The 12362-nt window shown below is 40.8% G+C and overlaps 1 protein-coding gene across 1 annotated transcript in view; it reads right to left on the bottom strand.

Moving 5' to 3' along the window:
• Window positions 1-12362, bottom strand: part of LOC138742308 (uncharacterized) — a 141572-nt gene that overhangs the window by 25774 nt on the left and 103436 nt on the right. Inside the window, 2 exon segments of the mRNA XM_069896563.1 lie at window positions 1153-1347; window positions 2562-2741. Of these exon segments, the coding sequence (XP_069752664.1) occupies window positions 1153-1347; window positions 2562-2741 (375 nt within the window).

Genomic DNA, 12362 nt, shown 5'->3' with positions numbered 1-12362 from the left:
AAGAAAGGTTGCCTCAGGATAAGGACGATGTTGGGTATGTTTATTCCCCTTTCTCCAGAGATTTATACATTATATCCCTGCAAACTCAAATTACTTTTGATCACGAGCAAGAGGTGGTATTTTACTCTATTTACTTCTAGTAGTGAACAGTGGGGTTAGCTACCATGGTAACAAAATGTCATGGTGGGATGCAACAGCACTTATCTTCAGGAAAGAACAGAAACAAGAAAAAAACACTGAAGCAAAATAACATCTATTTTCTGCAACAAGAAAAGGTTAATCAAGAACGTTGCCGTCAGAGAGCAGTGGCAATTATCAAGGATCCACACCATGCAGGACCTGCTCAGTTCTCGCTGCTGCCATCAGGAAGGAGATATAGGTGCCACATGCCTCATACTACCAGGTTTGTAAATAGTTGCTACCCCTCAACTATCAGATTCCTGAACAAAACTCACTCAGAGACTTATTTAAGGACTCATACTTTGCTCATCATTTACTATTGAATATTTATACTTCTGTATTTGCAGAGTCAGTTTGTTTGCAGCTCGTTCTTTCTTAGTGCACAGTTTACAAGTACCGCCATTCAGAAATTCTGCCTAGTCTAGAGAAAAAGAATTTTAGGGTTGTATGTGATGTCAATGTATATACTCTGACAATAACTTTGAACTTTGCAGGTGAAAAACGATCCCATTTGAGAAAATGGGTTGAAGCTCATAGGTCATTTTTGAGCTTAAGTCGCAATGAATGAAACAGCAAATTATCCAAACTTGGGCAGTAAATTATTTTGGTCAAATTCTGTCTCCCTTTGTATGAAGTTATCTATAATATACAAGTTATGAAATTCAACAGCAATATCCAAAAGAGTACTGCTTTATACTGCCTCACAGAAACTTTCTTTTTAAATTTCATGGTGTTCAGCTCTCATCCAACTGAACGATGTCAGCGCTTAGAATTGATCTGTTACTCGTGTGGTGAATCTGTGTTCCCAATTTTGTTTTCATTGATATCAGATGTGGCATTGGTTAGCGAGTATCACTTCAGAAGCTCCAACCTGAAACTCTATAAAGGAATTCATGCCAATGTATCAAATCTCTGAACCAAGAAATGTAAGATGACTGCTATTTAGACAGAATTCATTTTCTTATTCCTTACCTCACAGATATCCTTTAAGTGTTTGATGTAATCGTTCTCTGTGCTCATGATCTCACTGATGACATTTGTTCTCATTTGGTCTTTTTTTGACTGGCCTGTGGCCAGGCAGCGGTTAGTGCTGTTGGGGTCATCAAATTTCCCGTCTTCAACCTTGATTGGATATTCTTCCATGGGTTCATCCTGGTTGACCCACAACTTTAGGAATGAACGGAAAGGCAGATTTAAAGACCCTCCAACCAATATTGTGTTCAAAATAGGATTAGAGACATTAAGTAGGGGTTTTCCGGCTATATGGGACTAATGAGTTCATTTTATTGTTTCTATAACCTCCTCAAGTCACCCAATCCCAACCACTCCATATAGCAACTCTTTCATGCAGGTCACACTTTTCGTTTAATCCACCATATTTTTCCCTTGTTTCTGTACAATTATCAGTTCCTTATGACACATCTTAAGCCCTGTATTAACAAACCCATTCACCCTCCCTTCCGTCTATTACTTTGCTCAGTGTTGCCAATTGATCATTAACAGCGCAAATGAACGCAGCCTCAATGAAGTTGGCGTCAGAGCTCACATGAGCAGCTTGAGACCCTGGGAGCATCAAGTTGACCATCCACCTGGCAAATTCAGATTTTTTAATTTTTTAATTTACCAAGATCATGTGCTTAAACCAGCCTCTCATTCAAACCTGTTTTAATTAACACAGCATCCATTTTAGTACCTGTCTTCATTTGTTCATCATAATAAACCTGTAACTGATAATGGAATTGGGGGGGGCGGGGCAAAGTCAGGGTGGGGGAAATTAATCTTTGATCACTGGCATTAATGGGGATGTGAGTATCAGTTGCTCTTTGTACTTACCTCCTGACAATTAGCATTTGATTCCACTGAAAGTAATAGAACTGGGTATGAAAGGAATGAGAACAAGCAGTGGTTAATAAACTCACACCGTGTTAAGTTATAGCGTCCTAAGATGCAATTCTCCCTCTATGTATTGAAAAAAAATAAGATTTTCTCATGTTCAACTTTCAAACAAATTTTGATTTGCAGCAGTTAAGCTGTCTTATGTCTGTATCTTTAATGCAGTTTGAAAATAAATTTTAAAAAAATCAGATTTTGAGGAACTGAAATAAAAACTGAAAACATTGAGGATATCCAGTATTTTCAGTTTCTAATCTGTACCATGCTGATTAGGCCAGTGAGATAACAGAAAATGAGAAGAAGCATTGCTCTATCAACTCATAGAATGGCAAGCAATACATTCAAGGCAGTGCTCAACATTCCAGTCTTACTGATTTTCACGAGCTGCCTTAACTTCGCTCCTAGTTTGTGATCTTCTCAGAAAGATTCAATGACATTGCTTTGGCCCTCCGTGTGACTTGTCTTTCCCTGTATAGAATGGCTCTTACCCGCACAAAACTGGCAGGGAACCAGCCTTCACTGTCGGCGATCCTCCCCCACCACCACTCTTTGTTAGTAGCATCCACTACTTCAATGACATCACCAGCTTTGAAACCCAGCTCCTGGTCATCCATGGTGATGTGGTCCCAGAGGGCCTCTGCGTATACCACGCTGCCATCGCTGATGAGCTGCAAGGAATCAGGAAAAATCTTCTTTGAATTACAGTGCAGAATACAAGCTTCAGCTTCAACTTACAAAATAAATAGTTCACGTTCTCTGAGACATGCTCTCAGCGAAATGTGGAGTTGCAGTTTTAAATTGCAAGTGATTCTCTGGTTGCTTAAGTTAAATGGAAAGATCATCTACTTCACTTAAAAGGCTCCAAGATGACATCTACCTGCAGCAAGGCAAGCACTCTCGACTGGATCTCACTTTTAACTGGATTGATGCCCCAGATCTAAATGCGACAAGGCTGCTGAGAAGCTCAGCAAAACAAGAGTGAAGTAAGTGCTGCTTAGAAACTCTGTACAAACAGGCAGTGATGAACAATACGCACAATGGTAAGGCAACCAAGAGATAAAGGCACACTATGTCCATGTAAAAAATGTTACATAAGATCGATTATACCCTCTTAAAGTTCTAATGTAAATAAAGATCAGCAGTAGGATCTAAAATACCTTGAAAAATTAATTTCATATGAGAAAATTATCTCAATCAAATAGAAAACGACAGAGTTTGGATCAAAGCACATACAGAGTGATGCTGTGGCAACCTGTTTTCCTTGAGCATCAGCCTGGTCACAGAGATCCTTGGAAGTCGTCCATGGCTGGCGTTGCAATATTGTGGTATCAGAATATTGCGCTCCAGTTCTGAAACAAATTCACTGAAACCTATTCCATGGTGTTTCGTGCTGCCAGCAGGAGAAATATTTAGGAATTTCTGTCCTGTCCTTGAATCATGAGAGCTCATTATTATAGAAACACAAAAGCCATGGATGTTGGAATTTTGAGCAAATATAGAATTGCTCAAGGAACTCAGCGGCTCAGGCAAAATCCATGGCTCAAAATGGTCAATCACCCTTTTGGATTGGGACTTTTCTTCAAGACTAACATAGGGTAGGGGTGGTATGCTTGGTTTAGCAGTCAGCACAGCGCCTTTACAACGCCAGCAATTGGGACCAGGGTTCGAATCCCACGCTGTCTGTAAGGAGGTTGTATGTTCTTCCCATGTATGTGTGGGTTTTCCTCAAGGACACTGATTTCCTCCCACCACCTGAAATGTACTGGGGGTGTAGGTTAATTTGGTATAAATAGGACAGCACAGACTCATGGGTTGAAATGGTGCTGTATATCTAAATTTAATTTATGTCTGAAATTTTATATATCTATATGACACAGAAGAAAAGAAACTGAGGGAGGTGCCCAGAGGTGATAAGAGGTGTGAAAGGTGGAGAGAGAGACCACTGTGGGTGGGGGAGGAATAAAATTTAGAGAGAGAAGTAAAAGTGCAGGAGCAGGTAAAGAGATGGGGAAAGTGGAATCAGATGGGGGTAGGCAATACCAAAATTAGAGAAGTCAATGTTCGTGCCAATAACTGACAAGTTCTACCAGTGTCTGACCTGCTCAGTTCCTCCAGGATTCTTTGTTTGCTCATTGTGATGAACTAATGGAATCTTTTTCAGCCTTCTCCAATGATTCTTGAACCAATACAGGAGCAGTATTCAACAGGCAATATTCCCCCCACCTCTCAACCCTCTTTAAAGATTAAGATTAATATAAAAGGCCATAGGCAACATTGCTTGAAAGTTTTCATGCAAACAATAAAAAGATGATCATTACTCTGCAGGTCAGGTACCATCTACAGCTAATCTTGCTGCCCTTGTTCATCTTAAGTGCATCCACAAAGCATTCAACTGTGCTCCTGGTCTTGCCGAAAGCAATGAACCTTGGAAAGTGGAGATTCAGTGAACACTGTCTCGTATTGACCTGCTTTGTCAAGATATTCAAGAACACAGAGGAAGATGTAATAATTATGTAATTGCTCAGTCATAGGATTGTACAGCATGGAAACATGTCCATTCCGATTAAGTTGTCTGCCTTACCAAGTGTCATTTGCCTGTGTTTGATCCCCAATCCCATCCAATTACCTGTTTAAATGTCTTTTTATCGTCACAATTCTACAGCTTCCTCCACCTACATACCTACCACCCTCTGGATGGAAAAAGTTGCATCTCTGACCTCTTTTATATCTTACCCTCTCACTCAAACCTATGCCCCCTAGCTTTGGACTTCAATACTCTAAACAAGGAAGGCAATCATGTACATGGTTCTTCACCCCTTTGTCAATCTGTGCAATTTCTTTCAGGGATTCAAGTTCCTGTACCCTCTCCCCCACCCTGCCCCTGCCCCATCATGTCTCTCATCAACAACACTCTCCAGGGCCCGGCCACTTACTGTAAAAGTCCTCCCCTACTTTGGTTTACCAAAATTCAACACCTCATATGAGCTCAATTCTGTCTGTCATTCCTAATTCACTGGCTAGGGTGGCAATTCTAAAGGAGGACATGGTCATAGGTCACCACATACACACACACACACACACACACACACACACACACACATACACACACACACACACATTCATACACACACACAGTGTGTTTCGATTTGTTTGTTCAATTTAAATGGTGTTTGATGACCTACGACCATCTTCTCCTTTAGAATTGCCACCCTATTACTGGCTGATGTAAATTCTGTTGTAATCTTAGAGAGCCTTCTTCACTGTTCTCTACACTACCAATTTTGGTGCCATCCATAAAGTTACTAATCATTTTAGCTTCATATTCATCCAGACTTTTCATGGAGATGACAAAGAACAATGGATCCAGAACCAATGGACCCAGAACCAATGGACTCAGAACAATGGACCCAGAGTAATGGACCCAGAACAATGGACCCAGAACCAATGGACCCAGAACAATGGACCCAGAACCAATCTCTGTGGCCCACCACTGGTCATAGGTCTCCAATCTGGGTAACCACATTCCACTTCCACCCTTTGTCTCCTTCGAGTAAGCCAATTTTTAATCTAATTGGCTTGCTCAGCCTGGAGCCCATTGGATTTAACCCTCTGGACCAGCTGTCTATGCAGGACCTTGTCAAAAGCCATGCTACAATCCACATAGAGATCATCCACTACCCTGCCCTCATCCATCTTCTGTCACCTCTTTTAGATCCATATGTTGCAAACACAATCAATTTGACCTGCAAATTATTTCTGCTGACTAGTTTTAGTGTGTTAATCACCATGAGAAAAGAAATTGCTCAGAAGCAATCTTATTTAAGGAATTGGAGCTGCTAAATGCTTTGGAAAGGTTTGACAAATTAACTGCTAAAGAATGAGTATGTTATCTAATTACCTAATTGTCTAGATGACAACATTGGTATTTAACAAGTTGTGCTGATGTTCAAAATAGGCAGATAATAACTGTAGCACGACTCAAGTGAGATGAGGTTGAAACATGCTTTAAAGTTCAGTCCATGAATATTAAACCACTTTCTGCTGTTATTTCAGTAACATTCAGCCCACTCGTACATAAAACTAAATTAAAATATTGTAGATTCTGGAATGGTGAAATAAAAACTGGAAATACTTAAAAGATCAGATAAGGTCCGTGGAGGAAGAAATTAAATGAACATATTTGGTCACAGAAACAAAAGCATTAGATCAGCCTGGATCTGCAGTTATTTCACATTTACAGCATCTGGAGCACCAGTTAATATTTTACTCTTATACTGAAGACAAAATGAGTCAAGTGCACATACAGAAAAAGGGATGAGGGATCTGTGTGCATGTGTGTGTTAGAGAAAGAGAGAGAGGGGTGGGGGAGGTGGAAACCGAGAGAGCAGGAGGGGTTAAATGTAAAAGAGAGGATGATCAAATTGAAAGGGAATGGCCATAGTTCAAGAGAAATGGAAGGTGGATCTGGAGGAAGCATAAAACCAAGTGTGCAGATCATGATGACCCTCCAGTCAAATGCCTGAGGATGATGGGCTCCCTATTAATCAAGCTTGCCATAAATGACATGATCTGATTTAGTGGCCCTACTAACACCTAACTATCACTTTACATTTTTCAGGTGAAATTACTGTACAGTAGTACTAATCGATACACACTGGGGGCAATATGCTGTAACCAATTATCCTACCAATGTTCATCTATTTGGGAAACAAGAGCACCTGGAGGAACAAACCTTGTCTGGTTTGAACCCATGTCTCTGGCACTGTAAGGATACTTAGTAGGATTTATCTTCTTTTCCTCATTGATATTTTTATATTCTTGGTGAATTCTGTACTTAAGGTGGCGAGATTGTGCATTTTGGAAGCGATATTGAGCATTGTGCACTAAGAACTTTCAAGTAAGAGGCAGCTCCACCTCAGCATCCCAATATCATTAGCCCATAAAATCCCAGCTGTGTTTTGTGGGCTGATAAACTAAGCAGATACTTCAATCCAACATAGAAGAGACTGCTTCATCATTCTCTGTATGCAATCATTTAAATCCAGCTCTCATCCCTGGAACCATAATATTCCAAATTGGCAGAAACTTGAAAATAAATGGAGATTTTCAAAGGATATTTTATAAGATAGTCAATAACTCCAACTGTGGCTCGACAACAATGTTGATCACTGGTGTTTTGGGAACATTGCTCTTTGCATATTTCTTTTTATGTTTTCATATATAACCAGTAATTTGTTTCTAAACTGATTTGTCTACTATTGAGTATCTGTGTTGAAGTGTTCACTGAATCCATCTTGAAAGACAAACAGGGGCTTTGACCTGAATGTTGCTTGGGCAGAAGTACAAGAATCACCAAATCATCCCCTTTAACTCATACACCCTTCTAGAGAGATGGCCATTGGGTTTATCAAATGGAAGTTTGGAAATGTTGATTGCCACATATCCATTCCCACATACCCAATATCCAGCACCACATGTCATTCCTCCCATTTCTTCCTGCTCCATTATATCTTTGCAGAGGATCTCCAGAATATGAAAGAAGGCTTAAATTGATCCTTTCGGTCAACTCTATGAAGTCCAGTGAAAGGTAAAGATGGGGCAGAGGCCCCTAACACAGTGCCATGGGTCAGGAATAGCCTCAGTATTTATTAGCATTGAGCCAAGCTGAGCGCCTACTTATTTGTTGTATGATTAGCATCCTCTTTGCTGCATAGATAATTGGGTGACCTCGCAAGCTCCACATACACTTGGTTGGTGGTGGGCCCTGATTCAAATAATAGTTGATCTCTCTATTGAACAATATGCTGCATATCTGTGCAAACACAATGTCTATATAAAAGAGGATATCTGGGTTGATCAATGTTTGTCTCAAAAGTGAACCTACATCAAAAAAGTGAGGAAACAATCAATCTCTCTCTGAATTTTATTTCCATAAACCGCCCCCTCCTCCCCCACCCCCCCAGAGGAAAAGTATATGGAAACATACGTATTTCAATGGACCCATTGCCAAGGTGATGCCTGATTTCTGATCCACACCTAAATCCATTCCTGGCAAATAAAGGGTTGCCAAATCTTTCACCCTTTTTCTACTGATATTTCAGATAGATTAAATTGCTGAATAACAAATGCAAACCACCCAAAACCAGAATGATCAGTAATTCAAATAACAGCAGAATCATTAGACACTTAAAACAAGGATGTATGTCGATGATCCTGTGCTAACATTTTGAAGATTATTCAGCTTGTAAGTTAAAAATAAGCTTGCTTACTGCTCTTCACCGGTGTAGTGAAATGGTGGGATCTCTGCTTAGTATTCAGAACCAGAAAAGAGTGTTTTCTTCAGTAAGGGATGCTCTTTGTATTTCAAATGCTTTCTGTAAGATTCTGTATTATATTGAACATTTTAAAAGAAGGAAAAACTAAGTGGAAAATATGTCTATTCACTTGTGGTGGTGTTGCTATCAGCCCCAGAGATTTCAGAACAGAGAAACCATTCAGTTTGGTGACTTTGAGTTGACATTCTTTTACGGTATAATCATTTGGCATCCTCAGAAATTAAGTGTATGGCACTGGTTCAAAAAAGAAAGGTTAAAGTTAAGAAGGGCGTTGAATGGAAACAAACCATTCAAATGCTTTCAAGCCAAATCCTGTGCAACATATATTCTAAATGACATCTCATTCCACTGTTCCTGAAGACTACATAGCCAGCAGGGTGCGAGTTCACATCAACTCCATGGTTTTAAAAAGATCCTTCATAACAGTGCAGATCATTATTTACAAGAGTGAGCAATTCCAAGTGGAGACACAGAGGCTCAAAGAGATTGTCACACAGATCAGGGAGCAGAGACGAGAGATTAATTGAACTTGGAGGAGCTCGGAAACAGATAAGAATCAGTGGAGAAAGAGCAAAGAAGTTGGCACTCAGTGGAGAAAGCACAAGACAAGATTGGAAAAGTTGACATTAGAAGTGGCACATGGTTAAATTTGCCTTAACTAGCAGCTGTAGATGGAATAATATGCAGGAAGGTGGACAATATCCTAGGGAAGAAATTGGACAAGATTTGTAATGGCATGATCCAATGTCAGAGCTCAGCATAGAGTTGAATAGAATGTTCAAGGTCACGAGCACTATAGTTCACTTATTGGGCAGTAATGATACAGCTAGTAGGGTGTTGGTTTACAGTGCCAATGACCCAGGCTCAATCCTGACGTCAGATGCTGTCTGCGTGGAGTTTGCATATTCTTCCTGTGATCCTGTGGGTTTCCTCCGGGTACTCAGGCTTACTCCGACATCCCAGGAATGTGCAGGTTGGTTGATTAATTGGATACTGTGAGTTTCCCCTTGCCTGAAGGTGAATGGTAGCATCTCTTGTGGGGGGGGGGGGGGGGGGGGAGGTGGTGGTGGTGGGGAAACATGGGGCTGAATGTTGAAGAGAATGTGCGGAGAATAAAAATGGGATTAATGTAAAAATTAGTGCATTGATGGCCAGTGAGGACTCAATGTGCTAAAAGGCCTGTTTCAATGCGGTCAAATCTTTATAGGAAATAATGTAGAGTAGAGAGACCAAGGAGAACAGAAATGTAGTATCTTGAAAGTGGAGTCACAGGTAGGCAGGGTGGTCCTAAAGGCTTTTGGCACATTGGGCTTCATCAGTCAGAGTACTAAGTTTAGAAGTTGGGAGATCATGATCTGAATCAGAATATAGCGTCATACTTGTAAGTTCATTTTATATCATCTTACTACATCAGTGTAAGAAAAACAATAATAATAATAGAGTACGAGAAGTGAGACAGTGTCATTGCGTTCATAAAACTATTGATTATTCAGGAATCTGATGGCAGCGGGGAAGAAGCTGTCCTTGTGCCGTTGAGTGTTTGCCTTTAGGCTGCTGTACCTTTTTCCTGATGGTAGCAAATTGAAGAGGGTGTGGCCTGGGAGGTTGGGGTCTTTGAGGATAGAGGCTGCTATTTTAAGATACCTCCTCATGTAGATGCCCTCGATGGAGTGAAGTCTGGTGCCTGTGATGTCGCAAGCCGAGTTAACAACATCCTGGAGTTTATTCTTGTCCTGAGAGTTGGCACCTCCATACCAAGCTGTGATACAACCGGTCAGAATACTCTCCATGGTACACCTGGAGAAGTTTACAAGAGTCTCCAGTGACGTGCCGAATCTCCTCAGATGCCCAGTAAAGTATAGACATTGGCGAGCCTTCTTTCTGATTGCATCCACATGATGGCTCCAGGACAGATCCTCGGAGATGTTGACACTCAGTGGGATAAGACGATGGTGAGGCCCCGTTACAAGTATTATGTTCCATTTTGGTCATTGTGTGATCGGAAAGATGTTGTAAAGATGGAGAGGGTGCATAGAAGATTTACAAGGATTTTGCCTGAGCTACAGTATAGGTAGAGTTTGAGCAGGCTAGGGCTTTATTTCTTAGAGCTCAGGAGGAAGAGGGGTGATCCCATCAAGGTATACAAAATCAGCAGAGGAATAGATCAGATGGAAGCAAAAGTCCTTTGCCCAGAACAGGGATTAGTAACTAGAGGACATAGATTTAAGATGAGGGGAAGGTGGGGGGGGGGGGGGGGGGATGGGGAGGGGATAGGTGAACTTAAAAAGGTACTGAGGGTAAATCTTTTCAGAGAATGGTGAGTGCATGTTAGAAGAGATGGCTGAGACTGGGACTACTGCAATATTTAAGGAAAAATTGGATGAGTACATGGAAAGGATGGGTTTAGAGGGATATGGGCAATGGGACTTTATGGATGATGTAGGCAAGTTGGGTTGAAGGACCCATTTCCACATTCACTAACTCAGGACTGTTTCAATGCTGTTAAGTCTGATGGGAAATATTGTAGGGTGGTGGGATTAAGGAGAACAGACACATGACTAAGATATGAGACCACAGGAAAGGAGGAGGATAGAATATATGGCAAGATGTGGAATTTTTAATCAGGGATTGACATGTTCTCTCCCCAAGTCTTGCAATGGTGGTACATACATTAATCTCTTGCAGACACCAAGAGCTTCAGAATCTGGTGTATATTGTATGGCAGAATAAAAATGAGCATGTGCACTGACATCACATGTAATATCATTCTGTCACTTTCACCTGTGACTGTTTAATGGATTTACATACAAATACACTTTAATTTTCCCTCCTCAGCTTTCCATCAACTCTCATTTACTTGATGCACTAGGGCAACATCAGCTTGCTAAAGTATGCTGACAGCACACAGTTCCACTTTTGTTGCCTGTTCGTCTTGGCAGACTGTTTAACTGGCATCAGTTGCATCAGCTGCACCCCTCCCCCATCAACTACTCTATATATTGAATATCTGAAACAATCACTTCAATGTATTGAACGATAAATCTACAAATGAGTCCAATGTTGTCAGCAACCTGATGACACTCAGGTAAACGAGATAAAATGAAAAGGCAAGCAGAGGAGCTTGAGAGGCTCGAACGACAATGTTGTAGGAACAGTAAGTGAAGCTATTGTGGGTCCTTCAATCCTGGTTGGATGGGTGGAGGCTATCCAGGCAGAGATGGACAATGGAGGATTGACAAATTGTTGAGCACGTTCAAAGTTGCACATTTCCATGATTACTTCGTAAAATGGAGCAGATGGTGATATTTTGAATACAGTGCTAAGGTAGATGGAGTTGAGCAGAAACATGAAGAGGTTGATGAAATGTTAATTCAAAAAGGTTAATTCAAATGCAAGAGGAATTTTAAATGCTTTGGCAAGGAGTTGGAGGCAATAAGAACCTGGTAAAAAAAGGACCAACTGATGAGGATGGTGGATTGTTTGGATGAAATGTATATAAACTGGGCCCAGCGTTTATTTAGATGCTACTGGAATACAAGCGTGTATTGTCAAAGAGGAAGAAATGCAAATTTACCAGACTGAGAGTGAGGCTAAGAGCATTGATTTATTGTGAATAATGAGGAAGCAAGAAAAAGAATCAAAGGAACGAGAGGATATGTTCTGAGTAACTCGGATTGATGCTTTGAAGGAAACTAGAGAAAAAGCATTTGCTATGATGCTTGACAAAATGTGGTGACTGTGGGAACATATCATCCACTGTTTGAATGATGCAGATCACTGAAAGTATTGCTTTCTGTAGAGATAGATGAAGGGTCCCAACTTATGATCAGTTCTCAGACAAATCTGAGAGGTTGTGCATCAGTTTACAGTTCAAGGCATTGTTCATGACTAAACAGACATCGGTCTGACATGGAGGGAGTGAGCAGAAAAGGAAGGACATTGGCAGGATTAATC

Source organism: Narcine bancroftii, chromosome 9 (genome assembly GCF_036971445.1).
Source record: "Narcine bancroftii isolate sNarBan1 chromosome 9, sNarBan1.hap1, whole genome shotgun sequence".
In the NCBI taxonomy this organism is placed as follows: Eukaryota; Metazoa; Chordata; class Chondrichthyes; order Torpediniformes; family Narcinidae; genus Narcine; species Narcine bancroftii.
This window is presented reverse-complemented; position numbering and strand designations above follow the sequence as displayed.